Source organism: Lolium rigidum, chromosome 3 (assembly GCF_022539505.1).
Source record: "Lolium rigidum isolate FL_2022 chromosome 3, APGP_CSIRO_Lrig_0.1, whole genome shotgun sequence".
NCBI lineage: Eukaryota > Viridiplantae > Streptophyta > Magnoliopsida > Poales > Poaceae > Lolium > Lolium rigidum.
Window position 1 is genome coordinate 69,160,162 of NC_061510.1, and position 17,060 is coordinate 69,177,221.

Consider the following 17,060-nt stretch of genomic DNA (forward strand, 5'->3'; position numbering starts at 1 on the left):
AAAATAAAAATCATATTTATGTGTTTCAAAAGAATTAGAAAAAAAATCATGGTGTAGCCAATGAATTGTCCCACAAACATGAAAAATTTCAATTTCAAATACAAAAAATTTTGAGCTACACAAAAATAACAAACGTGTGGATCTGGGTATGCATATTTCAAATCTCCAAATTTCGACAGATTTTATCTTTTTTATGTAGTCTATAATATAAAGAATTTCATATTAAAATTTTACACGCTCGTAGGTTACGTCATTTGTTATGTCTAGATTTATTTTCAGATTTTTTTGAAACAATATGTATGTTTCGAATTTTTTTAAACAGCAGGAACACTGGTGCCCATGAGCCAAATACACTTTTCGTATTCTACATGGTCTTTTTGCACCATTTTCTTAGATGGTCCAACTTCACTAGTGTTTTCCATGTGATTCTTTTGCGAGAAGGTTTGACCCTTTATTTTAGATTTTGACTTAAACCGTACCAAATCTCTCTTGTACCTCTCTATATATGAATCCAAGGCTACCACGCCGCGTGTCGGCTTGCGCGTGACTTGTGACTTAGACTTTGACTTTGTCGAGGAGAGGAGAGGAGAGGAGAGGAGAGGAGAGGTCCACGATGCTCCGGAGGTGAGGCGAACATCGGCCGCTCCGTTGTGGTGGCGAGCCGGCCGGCTGCGAGCTCTTTTCCCGATGGTCTGATTGATCGGGTAATCCATTCGCCCTCGAGTTCACTTCTTATGGTTGCATCATTTTATTCATCCCATGATTTAACCAACGCATGCGTAGGTGGACGAGGCTGGACCGGACCCCATGACGGCGAGTAAGTGGTGGACCTGGAGATGGAAGCCGACAAGCATGGAGTTCGCGTGGTGAGCTGGGAGATGGACATGCGCGGATTCCTGGTGCTTCGCGTGAGTCTCTAGCCATGGATCCATTAGGTCAGTCATTTGTTTTCCCCGTTTTGAGTGGATTTGCCTCTTGCGAGGCAGCTATGAGCATCTTGAAGTAGTTTCCAACTATTCCCCTCCGCCCACTCGCGCACCTGCCCCGGATCCGCCACCCCATGGTCCCGGAGCCGCTGCTCCGGCGTCCTAGCTCCGGCGCGCCCAAGTAATTTGAAAATCCATACTCCTTCCTTGGAAAGTAATTTGAAAATCCATTTGCTTAGCAAACACTTATTTCTTTAATTTAAAAACTTCAATACCTAAACCCCTTGATCCTTTGGTGTACAAATTATATTCCATCGAGATAATCTATATTTCTTCTTGTGTTCATCAGATTGCTAAAAAACGAGATCGATAAAAGTCAAGTCTCTTTTTCACTCCTTTAGAAATCTCAAGAAAAGATAGCATAAACATGGGTAGGCCAGTAAGAACGGAGTTTGTCTACACATTTTGGTCAATTTTACATGTACAATCACCAACTCCGCTGTAATACACTCAAGCAGAGGTATGTAGGTGGAGAAGAGCTCATACATATACAACCTTGTATATTTTTTTTGTATTACTATGAGGTTTTGACTTTCGTCAAATTCCTATACATAATCTGGGGTGTTATAAAACACGCATGTCTCAGTTTTAATTCTGAGGCAACTGAACTATATAACTTAATCGATCGACATTTGAAATGTGCAGCTAGCAATAAATAATTCTTCCTGCATGCGATGTGTCACCGCCTTGTGAACAGAAGGACGAAATCCTGATATTTAGGGGTCGAACCTGATCTCGTACTCGTCCTTGCCAACACTGAGGAAATGCGAGCCTGCACCGAGCACCTTCGTGCCGTCCTCATTCGCCCAGCTGAAGTGCTCGCACGGGCTGACGTAAAACCTCAGCCTGGCCTTCTCGCCGGCCCTGAGATGCTGGGCTCGGAACCCGACCAGCTGGTTCACCGGACGGCCGTTCGTGGCGTTTGGCCACCGGAGGAACATGAGCACCGAGTGCTTCCCATCCAGGGGGCCGTGGTTCTGCACCTCCACCACCGCCGGGAACTTGAGCTGCTCGCACCCGTCGGCCCCGATCTCCTCCACAGCGTAGCTCGCGCCGCCGTCGGCAGCTGGCGTGGCGGTCAGGCCGGCTAGCAGGTTCGTGTTACCTGTTGTTGAAGGGACAACTAGTTGGCGGGAGAATTTGGAGTAGCTGAGGCCGTCGCCGAACTTGTAGACGGTGTTGCCCTTGTAGAAGCGGTAGCTCCGGCCGGGGTAGCCGGTGGCCGGGTCGGCGCGCATCCGCATGTCCGTCATGGGCACCCTGGTGAAATCCTCCGGGTACCACGTCATGGGCAGCCTGCCGCTCGGATTGTGCTCCCCGAAGAGGACCTTGGCGATGGCGAGCCCGCCAGCCTGACCAGGGTACCCCGCCCACAGAATGGCGCCGATCTTTGGGTTCGATTTGGCGAACGTTACGTCGACCGGACCGCCGGTGAGGAGCACCAAGATCACCGGCCGTTTCGCCGCGCTGGCGACCGCGGTGATAAGGTTCTGCTGCTGCCCAGGCAGCAAAAGGCTCGTCCTGTCGAGCCCTTCCTGCTCCTGCCTCTGGCTGAGACCCATGAACATGATGACATAATCCGACGAGGCCACTAGCCCCGCTGCCTGGCCGGTCGCGGCGAAGCCGCACGCCGCCGAGTCGCACCCGGCGAGGAACGCGACGTTCTTGACGTACCCCTGGATTCCCTGCAGCGGCGTGGTGTACTCGCACGGCGGGCCGAAGTAGTTGCCGTAGAGCGCGGCGGGGTCGTTGGCGTTATGGCCGATGACGGCGGCGGAACCGACCGCTGGTCGGCTAAGCGGGAGGATGCCTGCGTCGTTCTTGAGGAGGACGATGCCGTCCTGTGCTGCCTCGAGGGAGAGCGCCTTGTGCGCGGGCGAGCACACGTCGCCGGCGCCGAGGCCCCCGTAGAGCGCGCTGCCCCGCGGGTCGCCGTCGAAGTGGCCTAGCCTCATCCTGACGGTGAAGAGGTTCCGGAGGGCCCTGTCCACGTCATGCTCGGACATCTTCCCCTGCTGGATCGCCGCCATGCCGTGCACCTGCGTGTAGTTCCCGCAGTTCAAATCCAGACCTGAAAACAAGTTGTAACTTCCGTATCAGTTCTTTTTCTTGCAGTATGTTGAGTACCAAGTATCACGTCTTGCAATTCTGTGAGAGTGGCATTTGTTCGAAATCATTTGGTTACGGTATGTGCCAATTCATTTGGATTCTTGAAACTTAATGAAACCGAATGATACCTAGCAGCACAGATCTTAAAGTATGGAACAAAGTGGATTAGACGACACAAATATATACGACTTTGGACCACCCGAACCTAGTTAAAGGTGTGAGGCAGTAGCTCTAGGGCAGTGCATTGGGCATGCCCTTAATTGCCTCAAAAGAAGACATGTCATCGTTGCTTTTCACGTCGGGATGGTCAAAGAGCATGGGAAACTGGCGCCGTTCCGTTTCGCATGTGACCTCGTCTGCGGTCTGCCCACGGGCCTTCCTTCCATCACGTGCATATGCTATGCTCCCACTCTCCCGTCCCGTGATGGTGCAGCCGGATCGGATAATGTGTCCGGGCATGGTCACGCACGAGTTAAAAAATGTTGCTTCCAAGCGAATATCAAAATGGTAGATCCTCCTTGTCCTGCTGGAATCATGAATGTATACCATCCTCTATCGAAAACTGATGGATACAACTGAGCATCACTATGCTCGTTTTCGAAATTTCGTAAATTTCGTAAATGGTATTTCTATGTATTCAAATAATCTGAAAAAGCAAGTTTCGTCTAAAATACGCTGTATTTTGGGCTGCATAAAGTTGTTTCTCTCCAAAAAAGAGTTTTGTAGTGCTATTCTACATGACAGAGATTTGGTGCTCCCGGGCATCGGTGCTCCTGCTCTTTTAGAAAAAATAAAAATCATATTTATGTGTTTCAAAAGAATTAGAAAAAAAATCATGGTGTAGCCAATGAATTGTCCCACAAACATGAAAAATTTCAATTTCAAATACAAATTTTTTTGAGCTACACAAAAATAACAAACGTGTGGATCTGGGTATGCATATTTCAAATCTCCAAATTTCGACAGATTTTATCTTTTTTATGTAGTCTATAATATAAAGAATTTCATATTAAAATTTTACACGCTCGTAGGTTACGTCATTTGTTATGTCTAGATTTATTTTCAGATTTTTTTGAAACAATATGTATGTTTCGAATTTTTTTAAACAGCAGGAACACTGGTGCCCATGAGCCAAATACACTTTTCGTATTCTACATGGTCTTTTTGCACCATTTTCTTAGATGGTCCAACTTCACTAGTGTTTTCCATGTGATTCTTTTGCGAGAAGGTGGTTTTGGGTTTAAGCAACATTTAGAGAAAGTTCATGGATATCAGTCCATAGTCCACTTCCAGCGCTCTTCACATCGTTTACTATACGAATGGAACTGTATCTTGGAGCATTTTAGTACTTCAAGTCGTGAGTTGCAAACTCTATTCATCGTAGAGCTTTGATTAGGGTAACCCGTGTCGGACGGGAAGGATGTGAACCGGGTGCACATGTCACCCTATACTGAAAATTCCAACAAATGCTATTTCAAAGTTTTATAAAAAATTGAAGAAAATACACATATGTAGATATTATGTTGATACTTATTTGTGCAGATTTTGGGACAAAAAATGACCATAGGTGACCTACACAAAAATGTGAAACTGCAATTCCCTATTAACAGTATGGAACCAACCATTATAGTGTTATTTGGACATTTTGTTATTTTCATGTAGGACACATACAATCGTATTTTTTGTGCAAACTTATAGAAGTAAGTATCAACATAATATATACATAATTTTTTTTATTAATTTTTTTTATAAAACTTTAAAGTAGATTTTTTTCCAATTTTTAAAAAACCGGGTGCACTGGCACCCTGGTGCAACTGGGTATTTTCCATCCCGTGTCTCTTCAGGCTATTGGAATTTGAAAACATAGCATTAGAAAAATACACATGATTAAGATGCCACATACCATGTGTTTCTACGGATCTCCATGCATATGAACTTAAGGCCTATTTGATTTCAAAAGATTTTTATAGAAATTTTCAAGGATGGAAGGCCTTACAGTCTCACTTTTTTTCGCGAAAAAGGACCATAATCTATTAATAATTATCAACAATATTAAACACTAAAAGCAATAAAATTACAAATAGATCCTTATACCACCTAGTGGCAACCACGAGTACTGGAGTGAGCCAAAGGTGTGCCACCATCATCGCTCCTCCATCACTAGAGCCGAGCAAAAGCTTATCTTATTTGAGCTTGTTGTAGTAGACATGCATAAATTTATCGTGTTAAGGACCCAAAGAACCATCACACCATATCATCAAACATCACCAATGATGAGAGCCGTGCAGTGGAAGGGATATACATACACCAGCGAACACAGAAATATACCATATTTCAGGAGATTCATCTAATACACAACTCCACATGCTCTCCATATAAAATTTGATATATAGTTCCTTTGGTTGAAAGGAACGGACCCTAAAACAATTCTTCTGTTTTGCTTTCCTACCCTACAATTTCTTAGGATTCGTAGCAACAATTTATACATCATTAGAATTTTCTTACGTTTATACACTCAATCTCTATTCGAAGTTCATGTGTTTCTTTTTAGAGTGCAACCAAACAACGTATTTATATGTTTTGGATCCCCAGTGTCATACCATATTACTATGTTTTGTCCATTTCTAATCATGCTTAAGAAAGGTGACCTTAGGATTTTCCTACTTGAGGCGTTTGATACGATAATAATTGGAATCCTATATGTTTTCTTCTCACCAGTTCATGTGCACTAATATGATTTTTTCTATCGCTCAATCGTATTGAAAAAGATCCTTCCTTTCCCATGAGGTGAAATTATACGCAGATTTGTCCAAACAATATATTGTAGATATGAGTGGGCGTGGCATCGCAATCATGTTTCCCCCTTCATATTCACACGTTTTTAGAATCACACATACCATACAGGGGGATTGAGGATAAATAATACATAGCATGTGCATTGGAATTCTCAAAAAACATGGATAGAGAAAACACAAAATTGGAGTTTCGTGCCCTCTTCAATCATATCACAGGCAAACAAAAGTAATTTGTGTAAAAAAGTCCGAAACCATAAGAAAAACAAATAAACCGAGGTTTGAGTGGATGTAGTTTTTGTTTCTTAACAATGGGGTACAACTGAATCCTTAGAGAAAAAGACCAAGGGCTCTTTTTGACTCGTAGAATAGAAAAAATGTAGGAATAGAAATTATGTAGGATTTAGATGCCATATATACTTGAATCATAATATTATATGGGAAAAATATTTCTATCTGATTTTCTGAAGGATTTTTTTCATAGGCCTAACCTCATGCTATTCTCTATTTTGTATGAATTCACACTACGACATTCCTATGGCATGGGATTGTTCCCTATGGGATTCAATCCTACGAATCAAACGACCTATGACATAATATTTTAATCCTACACAATTATTTTGAAATTCCCGTGAATCAAAGGGGCCTAAGAATTCAAATCCTAAAAATAATACGGCCGCTTAGATTTTTTCTTTTCTTAAAATCGTATGGAATTTCTGTAAATCGAAGAAGACCCGAGATTTCTATGAATGGAGGTATAGTGTATTCTACAGAAATCTTGTAACCCAAATCCAATATCAAAAGGGAATTCAAATCTTTAGAATTCAAATTCTCTGAAATTTACATGGAAATCTCACACACGGAGCCTCTGCAGCCTGCAACCCCCGCCGTCGCGTCCCCCACCTCAGCATCTGCAGCCTTCTCTGCCTCACGAACGCGACCCAAAACCCCTCTCCTCCGCCATGGCCGCCGGGCGGGCCTTCCTCTGCGCCCCAGCCTCCATCGGAGCCACCGCCCGCAGATTAGCCTTCGCCTCACCCCCTCTCCGGCCCCTCGCCTCCGCGCCCCACCGCCGCGGCCGCGCCCGCTGCTGCGCCTCGACCTCCTCGTCCTCAGATGCCTCCGCATCCGCGCCGCCACCCTACGTGCTCACCACGCCGCTCTACTACGTCAACGCGCCGCCGCACATGGGCAGCGCATACACGACCATCGCCGCCGACGCCGTCGCCCGCTTCCAGGCAAGCCTTCGCACAGTTCTCACAAGGGCATGCTACGAATTCTGAGTACACTAGTCGAGATCCACCTGCCGGGACATGGCATTTTGATATACGACCTGTATGGAACAGCGATTGTGCCTGGCGCTTCATATGTAATGCAGGAATGTAGATGCACAGACTTCATATATCTTATTACTGTCTTAGCAGTGCTAAAATTTTCAGTTCAATGATTTGATTGCTAGAGTATTTGAGCTACTGGGAGCAATTGACATGCCTTTTGCCAGTAGCCTAACTGAACTCCTTACCCAATCTGTTTCACGGTGCTTATCTGGTTGCAGAGATTGCTAGAGAAGAGGGTTATATTCATTACTGGAACCGATGAACATGGTGAAAAAATCGCCACTTCAGCAGAGGCTAGTGGCAGAAACCCCAAGGAGCACTGCGATATAATTTCAAATTCATACAAGGCGCTTTGGGCTGATGTATGTCGCAACACGATGCATTTTCAGTTTACCAATATGTCGTAAATCTGGAGCTCATGTTTCTCTTCCAACTTTTTTTTTTTCTTGCAGCTAGACATACAGTATGACAAGTTTATTCGCACAACCGATCCTAAGCATGAAGCTGTTGTTAATGACTTCTATTCTAGAGTACTAAGCAGCGGTGACATATATAGAGCTGATTACGAAGGGCTTTACTGTGTGAGCTGTGAGGAGTACAAGGTAAACTTCTGTCTGTACCTTCTCATTTATGCCTTATTAGTACAATTCCTTAGGTATGAATACTTAATCATAACAATAGTTACCATGTGCTAGGTTATCTCTAATTTATGTACTGGTACTTGTAAATAATAAAAATGACAGTTTTGTTGATTTGACACAGGATGAAAAAGAACTGACGGAAAACAATTGCTGTCCTGTGCATCTGAAGCCTTGTGCACCTAGAAAGGAAGATAACTATTTCTTTGCCTTATCAAAATATCAGCATAAGTTAGAAGAGCTACTGACAACAAATCCTAATTTTGTAAGGCCATCACATCGCTTGCACGAGGTGAGGCTTCATCCTCTATGTATCTTGTTCAATCTGACATGTGTTTATTTAGTTACTGCTACGAATTGCGGCGGAAAAGTGTAGACTGTTTTCTTATTAAATGGAGACTCTAACTATATTGATTTGACTAGTGTCAGATAAAAAAATGCACCGTGCCAGACTATCATTGCAGATTTGGCATGATTTTCTGAAATATGTTTTTGCAGTCAAATATGTAACAAACTATGTGGGTTTTGTTGGGTCACACATTTCTTCTTGCCAGGAAGTGCTGTTGTCATGTTGAAGAAACATGCTCACAAAACATTTTCTTTCTGGCCACCTGTCAAATTGTCACTTGGATGCTTCGTAATTCCCAACTAGGTTAAAGACTAGAACCTAGATGCCAGCTGCCAAATGTTGATGTATATATGGCAGCAGAAAAATAGTCGATAGACAGTGACGAGTATCTTTAGACCGCAACCTTCCTCATGTATCTTTAACTTTTACAGCAATATCATGTATCAGGACTTAGTGATTTATGGTACGAGTTTGGGGTTGGGGAGCCATGTGTCTGTTCAATCCAGTCCTGGACTTCATCACTGATCCCATTTCCCCAGCCACTGGCAATTTCCCCAGCCCATCTTTGAAACGGAGTCATGGTGTTTTGTCTTAAGTTACTTAGCACTTGAAACCTGGCGACTACATGTTTATACTCCTTTTGCTCGCAAGATGGGATTACCATGACATCTCAAAACACATATGTGCATCAGCGCATGCCTAACACAATGACTAACTATACTGCAAATTATTAAGTAGCCTGTATTCTGCTCACAGTTGGACTCTACTGGATTCAACGTCCAATAGAAAATATATCTTCGTTCCTTGTACCGTGCTAGTATAATATAAAATTTTCTTATGTAAATTTCCAAGATTCATAATCTCATACGATGTTTCATATTTTAGCCTCCATTACGAAAATAACCTTGGATGCTTCATTAAGTGCCAGTCTTTCAGCTCACATGTTTTTATTTTCATGGTTTTAGAATGCTCTTATTCTTTGTTATTTTTCTAATTAAGACACAGCTGTAGGTCGAAGGCTGGATTAAAAGTGGACTGAGAGACTTCTCTATTTCTCGTGCATCTGTCGAATGGGGCATTCCTGTGCCCAATGACACCAAGCAAACAATATACGTGTGGTTTGATGCCTTATTAGGGTATGTTTATCTATTTCATATATGCTGCTTGGCATTTTTGTAAGCATGGGCAAGTTGCATATTCTTACTCAAGTTTTACTGAATAGATATGGTATATAGCTGTATGTGGTGTGCTGTATTTAATCAGCGTCCTGTCTTAAATCCTACCGTGCAAGTACAGAAGATACTTAAACTTAACTTCATGTTTGGCAATGGCAAATTATTCGATGGATTGTTCCATTTTTGCTCAAAACTGTGAACTTGCTATGCACAACCAAAGACTGCTAAAAGAGTATTTATAACATTAACTTTGGAGTGCTTTGAAGTTTGAATATGACAATTCATTTCTCCGAGAACTCTTATTGCCCGTATTGTTTAGCATAAGGTCTTCGTAAAATCGTCTTAGTATGGCTGCTCAGAATAGATCTGAAGTGCCTCACTGAAGGCTCTTCTTGATGATCTCTTCTCACTATCAGTTCCTATTTCTGCTAGTACACTTATGCACCCATCATGTATGCTGTGTTCAACTTTATTTTAGCTAGAGGTAATCTATGTTTCAACTAATCCTTTTAGTTCGTGCACACTCTTAATCTTCCACACCATGTCAGTCTACAATAAAGTTACTTGTGCATATTTATATTGGACAATGGATACTCTACCACTTATGCATAATATTAAACCCATGCATGTAATAAATTACCAGTCAACTTGCAGACTTGAAATCTTGAAAGGAGGCCAGAGTACATAATCTTATGCAATATTACCGATTACCTTGTTTCATACTGGCCGTTCATTTTCTGTATGTTTGTGTCTGTAGTTATCTTTCAGCGTCTCTAGATGATGGGGAGCAGGCAAGTTTACAGCAAGCTGTTGATCGTGGTTGGCCTGCCTCTCTACACCTGATAGGAAAGGTCGGTTTTAGGAAATTATATTTTGCAGCTGTTGCAAACATCCATATTCCTTGTTTCAACTTTGAGAAAAACACCTATGCTTCTCCCAGTCTTTTTTAACATGTTCTTTGCTCCATGTTGATTGATTTCTTTTTGTGATCGTAAGAAGCTCCCATTTTGATGTGAACTTTGATAGTAACACTTGCCTCTTTCGCTTAGTTGCTAAGAGAAAGTACTAAAAATATGATGTCAGTCAAATGAATAAACAAGCATAAACTCCTTTATGTTAATTAAGATAATATTATATAGCTTTTCAATTTTTCATATGGCGAAACTCAGTGGCGAATCTCACTACTTCAAATTCTCAATTAGATCCCATTTCATTTAAACATTTTGATTGGGCCCTTTTGATCAGGCTCATCTACTTGCCTGATAAAAATATCATGTGTGAGGCTGAGTTGGTGACCTAACAGTGGTAGGTCACAGTTGAAGGCTTGAAGCAATTTTGACAGAAGCATGCCTTAATTTTCAAAACTAAGAGACGTGTGACTCAGCTAAGAAAAAAGAAAAGAACACATCGCTTGTCATATGTTAAATCTGATGAATTTTATCATGCTTCCTAAATCCTAATACCTGGAGATGCCAACATCATAAAATGTATCGATTCTTTGTTAGTACTAATCAACTGCTTGGATTACAGTTTTATTTTTTGCTCCACTGCCAACTGGGCCATGCTCACAAATCCACTTGGAGCTGGTCACTTACTGCTGTAGATATTGACATTTTTTTTCCGTTTACAAGCATGGACATTGGATGAACTTCTTTGTTTTATTTTGTTTGGTCTGTGATGATTTTTTGTGCATGTACCTCAGGACATATTGCGGTTTCATGCAGTTTATTGGCCAGCAATGCTAATGTCAGCAGGGATAAGCGTTCCTCATGCAGTTTTTGGTCATGGATTCTTGACAAAGGTGACCTTACATTCCACCTCAACAAATGTTATAAAATGTTACACCGTATGGTAGATAGTATTTTTAGCATGCATATGTAAAAATCGTATGTTAGTTGATAGGGCTCTTCTCCCTATTCCTGCCACTACATGTGCATTTCTGCATAAAGCCATTTGCATCAGTTACTGCACGGTCGAATTTCCTTGGTCCTGTTTTATGGCTCTAGCCTCCCCTTCTGCAATTTTCAATTTTCTAAAGTATGGACAAATTTTATATCTTGTTTCAATATCCCATGGAATCCTACACTACTTTCCACTGTAAATTATTTTTCCCTCAATATCATTTCTACCTTGAATTCACCCCATTTTACAATATTAGTCTAACTTGTATGATGGTATTGTCTATGACACTTGTCAATAGTGGTACTACAATGTCACAAGTTAGCACACTCATGTTAGTACATGGTACATCTGTTTAGCATCTGCCCTTGTATGGTTGTACCTGTTCGTGTCGCATATTGTCATATAGTTATGGCTTGCAGTTCAGAGAATTGTGTGTTATTTTGCCACCTTCCCTTTTTCAAGTTTGCAACCCTCTATTCTGTATCAACTTCAGATTTTAACAAACTATGTTCTCCTTTTTTTGCGAGTAAATGTTTTTCTTCTCCCTCCTTTTGTAACATTTGTCCATTTTCTGGGGAGTTTATTTACAGTATTTTTCATCGAGGAATTCTTTACCCCTACTTTATTGTTGTAGGACAGGTTAGTAGTACAGTATTTTATTTTATAGGGTTATAAAAGGTCCAACGACATGAACTATTCATAAATCCTGCCTCATTGGTGCGCATGGTTGCCCAGAAAAAATATTGCAAAATGCAGAGCGCTAATGAGGAGCAAATATTATTTCTATCTAGGCTGTCATGAAGCAATCCTTTTTTTTTTTGCAATTTCAGGATGGCATGAAGATGGGGAAATCATTAGGCAACACACTTGAACCAAAGGATCTGGTTGACAGATTTGGAGTAGATGCTGTTAGGTACTTCTTCTTGCGAGAAGTAGAATTCGGGAATGATGGGGACTATTCAGAAGAACGCTTTATCAATACAGTCAACGCACATCTTGCTAACACAATCGGTATTTATGTGCTCTAAAACTTTATTTGTTTATGTTTTGGCTTATGCTTGGGTTGGTGCTTATGCTTTGGTTGGTGTTTCTTATCTGTGTTAACTGTCCATCTTCGTTTATTAGTGATGATCCCATTCTCATCTGAACAGGAAACCTCCTCAACCGGACACTTGGTCTCCTAAAAAAGAACTGTAACTCTACATTAGCTTTTGATTCAATTGCTGCTGCCGATGGCAATTCATTCAAGAATAATGTTGAAAACTTGGTAAGTTGGTCTCCTTGGTATCTCGGTAATTATGACAGCAGGAGTGTAGAAACTGATATAAACAATTGATGTGTGATTGCATTACTATTTCGGATGGGGTGTAGGTTGTCTTAATTGGCTTTATAACTTTGAACAAATAAATGGTCTAAGTAGACAAATTCTTTATGAGTGAAATTCTTTTGCATTATGATTTCCAAAGCTTGAAACCCTTAACCCTGTCCCTGTATATGTAACGTATGCTCTTTGTTTGGTTACTATCTCCATAAGTATGGAGGCTATGCTGACGTCTGAAGCTTATGGGTGCCATTAAGAGCTTACAGTTTATTACATCGAGACCATAATAATCTTTGTTGGTGCTCCTTTAGGTTCTGTTTCTTAGCCTACAGCAAGTAAACACAGCCACCATTATGATCCTAGCTGAACTGTTTTATTTCCCTTCTTGGAGCTATAGATAATGGATATGATGTTCAATCAATTAATATGTTCCATAAGTCCATAAGGGCTTCGCACACTGTCAGCATGTGTTGTCAATTATGCATCTGAATATTTCAGATGACCACCTGCTATTCATCTGTTGGAGTTACAGTGGTATAAACTGTTTATACAGGTGGACAAGGCGAAGGGCCATTATGAAAATCTTTCGTTGACATCAGCATGCGAAACTATTCTAGAAATTGGTAACTCAGGAAATCTGTACATTGATGAGCAAGCACCATGGTCTTGTTTCAAGCAAGGGGGTGAGAGTGCTGAAAAGGCTGCAAAGGTAAATCACATGAAAGTTGAAACTATCTATTTTGCTTCTTGGGCTTATCGTGCCTGTTTCAGATTTTACTCGTCAAAATTTAGCAAGGTCAAACTGTATATTGCACCCTTTGGTTCTTTTCATGTTTGTACAAGAAACTCGGTTTAAGCATAAGCTTCAAAATTCTCTATTTTCTGTTGCATCTGATAGCACCTAATTCTGGTTCCACAACAGGTCTGATGTTATGACTGTAAATAATGAAAACCCATGAAACTATGCCTAACCCTTTCTGCGTCATTGATATTATTAGAATTGATTGGCATGCTATTATTTGTTTTGATTCTGTCATTTGACTTGTTCATTCAATTTTGTCCACTTGACTGCAGGATCTCGTCATTATTCTAGAGACAATGAGAATAATTGCAATAGCGTTGTCTCCAATCACTCCAAGCCTTTCCTTGAGGATTTATACACAGCTTGGTTTCACAGAGGACCAGTTTAGTACATTGAGATGGGTATGTGTTCTTATGACCAGGGATATGCTGTTTAATTATATTCTCAATTTAACAAAGTATTTTGCGGTCATTCTCTAGTATTTATATAATATCTATTCCTCTGGAAAACACAATGTCCAAAACTAAATAACTTTGTCCCTATGACACATCACTTACTTATAATCTCTGTCATCCGTCATGTAGGATGATACCAAATGGGGAGCCCTTAAAGCAGGTCAGGCAATGATGGAGCCAAAGCCAATATTCGCAAAAATAGAAACCGAAGTTGAAGAGAAAGGTCAAGCAAGTCCAAAGGAAGGGAAGGGTGGGAAGAAGAAAGCACGTAGTAAAGGACTTGTGGAGGCATGAGCTAGGTTTGTGGGTAATGAACTACTGACTGAATGATTCCTCAGCTTTTAGCATTCTGGATGCCTACTTTGCCAAACTGTCACGTATTTACTGGTGTAGATAGCATAAGAACGACTGGTGGCCTTGAAGCTTGGTGGAAACTGGAAAGGAAGGCTGATTTTTTTGTTATTTACCGAACTGAAACTTAGCAATTTTGTTCTCTCAGGCTTTCTGATTCAAGTTTGTACAATGATGGGGCTAAACTAGTACGGTCTCTCTTGTTTTGGAAATATAAGGCGTCCACGTTTCTGACAACTAGTTCAGTGCTATGTAGTATCAGTCCGTTCGAGATGTTCTAACTTTTTCCGAATTCGCATGTATCTAGACACATTTCACATTTTAGTCTGTGCTTTCTGTGGTTCATATTAAATATCCAAAACATCTTAGAATTCAGAACGGAGTGAGTATATACTATGATGACACTGAATCATGGTTTTAAATAGCGGGCTACAGGCTATAGCCGCGGCCTCCCAAAACAGCTATAGCCGGGCTATAGCCTGGCTATAGCCGGCTATTTAAGGACTTTAGCACCTTTAGCCGGGCTATAGCAGTTAGCCGCATCATGCGGGAAAGGCTATAGCCGGGCTATAGCCTGGCTATAGCCGGCTATTTAAAACAGAGCACTGAATTAAAACTGTAGGATTTATAACTTCTCAACGATGTCACATTTGTACTTTGCTGTATGAGTTTTTCTTTTGTCGGGCAAACCCTTTTGTTTACTTTCACCGTGATCGTTTTGGCACCAAAAAATTTTCAGTGGCACTGTGGCAGCAGCATACCACTGCGTCAAAAGAAAAAAAAGAACTGTGATCGTTTAGTATTTTTTCCTTGTTTGCCTTTGCTAGCTCTCTCTAGGTGCTATATCCTCTAGCTGTTATCGTACAGTTTTCAAACTTTTGTTTAAAAAATAATATGCAGTGAGCACGCCGCAATTTCCAAATCATAAAATTATCTCGCCTGTTGGTCTTGTCCTGCTCGCCGGCAGTCGTTTAGATGATTTGTAGCTGAATGAGAAGAGGTTGCGCTTGCGGTGTGTATGCTGTACCCGCCGCCGTTCAGTACCTACATGATAAACTACTTCCTCCGTACTGTCGCAACTTTATCTACTCCCTCTTTCTCATAAAAATTTGATCAAACTTAGTATGTAGATACATTTAAATTTTAATAAATCTCAGATAACTTTTATAAAACGGAGGGAGTATATGGATGTATCTATAATTAAAATATGTCAGATATGTTGTGAAATGTATATGTGGATTGCCTAGCCCTTTTCATCAGTTTGGACTTTTGATTCAAGTGGTTAGTGCATGAAGCTTAACATGGTATCAGAGCCCAGGTCTCGAGTTCAAATCCTGGCAATTAAGCCTAAAAATTGCTGTTGCCCCCCTCTTTAGCCACAGCTGATGCCCTGTTTCGGTGTGCTCTTCTTCTTTCACGTGTTGACTTTCTTTTCTCCCGTCACACGCGAGTGGGGGTGTTGTGAAATGTATATGTGGATTGCCTAGCCCTTTCCATCAGTTCGGACTTTTGGTTCAAGTGGTTAGTGCATGAAGCTTAACAAGATACATCTGTATTTAGAAAAAGTTGCGATACTTATTTTTAAATGGGTGTATAGTAATCACTATTTCTCAAAATAACTTGCTCAATTTTTTTGAGATACGGCATATTAAATACATGTCTAGATACATCCAAATTTAACATTTTTTTAAAATATGTCCTATATCAATCACATAGAAGAAGTGTCCGACAACCGATACAACACCAAAAATGGCTACAATATACACCGCTAATCCAAAGACTAGCCACCACACATTACAACAAAAACACACAGGGGCCTTGCCCAAACTGAAACCAAAGCCGCGTCAGAACCGAAGCCAAACAAATCCAAAGAAACAACCCCTCTCAACTCTCATCATCGACGTACCAATCACCCTTGAGCGCCTAAGAGTTGGCAGATGGGTGGCAGTACTTGGCCAACCCTGAGAAAGACGCTGCCTTGGAGTGGTCGAGGACGGTGTAAATTGCGCCCTGGCATCACACCTGAGCAGCAACATTATCAGAGCAACACCAAGCGAGAACCATGTGCTCCCTAGGTATGTGTCTCCAAAAGTGATGCTTTCAAGAAAGAAAGAATCGGATAGCCCGATCTCGATACTCACCCGAAGACACCATCCCAAGTGGTTAAGGGAGGCGCTGGCCCTCCTCGGCGATACCTCCATGGAGGGGAACAACGCCCACGAGCGCCGTTATCACTAGCTCTGACCGAAGGGAGAGCAGGATTTTCATCTGGAGCACACCTGTCATCTCTTCCCAAAGGGTCTTGAGGAGCACATCCTCCTCGCTGAATTGCACTGCCACCACTGCAACACCTCCATGTCTCCGATGCAGTCGCGGTCCACCAGCACGACCATCACCACGGTCAGCACCACCGCGCCGACGAGCGCCACACAACCCACCCCTCAGCCCAGAGGATCAGGAGCAACGTTTTCCGCGCTAACAACACCACACCAAGCGCTCAACCAACGCTGCACGACCGAAGACTAGCCGCGCGGCCGGGAGAGCGTTGGCCACCGCCGCCTAGCCCATCGTCGCCGGCGCCACCATGGTGCAGGCAGCTCCGCAGCCACGCCACGGTTGCCACACCACCCGCAGCTACGGTTCTGCACCCGTTGGCCCGCCTAGGCCCAAGGCCCAAGCCGGACACGGATCCGCCTGCCGCCGCCACAAAGGCACCACCGCCGAGCTGACCACCTCCTCGGCCTCCGTCTTCGCGCCGAGCCCATCCCAGGGGGCCGCGGCACTGCACCGTCGCATGGAAGGAGTCTCCACCCGGGGAGAAGCCCCACCGCCGCCGTCCCCGC

The 17,060-nt window shown here is 42.4% G+C and overlaps 2 protein-coding genes across 3 annotated transcripts; one reads left to right on the forward strand and one right to left on the reverse strand.

The window, feature by feature from the left end:
• Window positions 1-1,536: 1,536 nt before the first annotated feature.
• On the reverse strand, window positions 1,537-3,064 carry LOC124696651 (probable beta-D-xylosidase 7). The gene has a single exon (XM_047229352.1). The coding sequence runs from the start codon at window positions 3,014-3,016 to the stop codon at window positions 1,703-1,705; it is 1,314 nt and encodes a 437-aa protein (XP_047085308.1). The 5' UTR covers window positions 3,017-3,064; the 3' UTR covers window positions 1,537-1,702.
• Window positions 3,065-6,845: 3,781 nt separating this feature from the next.
• On the forward strand, window positions 6,846-14,457 carry LOC124701752 (methionine--tRNA ligase, chloroplastic/mitochondrial). Of its 2 annotated transcripts, XM_047233853.1 has the most exons (13): window positions 6,846-7,125; window positions 7,443-7,586; window positions 7,677-7,826; window positions 7,987-8,154; window positions 9,223-9,347; window positions 10,144-10,237; window positions 11,089-11,187; window positions 12,119-12,299; window positions 12,440-12,555; window positions 13,163-13,318; window positions 13,684-13,812; window positions 13,996-14,173; window positions 14,260-14,457. In XM_047233853.1, the coding sequence occupies exons 1-12, from the start codon at window positions 6,850-6,852 to the stop codon at window positions 14,158-14,160; spliced, it is 1,803 nt and encodes a 600-aa protein (XP_047089809.1). In that variant the 5' UTR covers window positions 6,846-6,849; the 3' UTR covers window positions 14,161-14,173; window positions 14,260-14,457. The 2 variants fall into 2 exon arrangements, with proteins under 2 accessions (XP_047089809.1, XP_047089808.1); XM_047233852.1 differs by having other exon boundaries at window positions 13,996-14,457.
• Window positions 14,458-17,060: the final 2,603 nt, after the last annotated feature.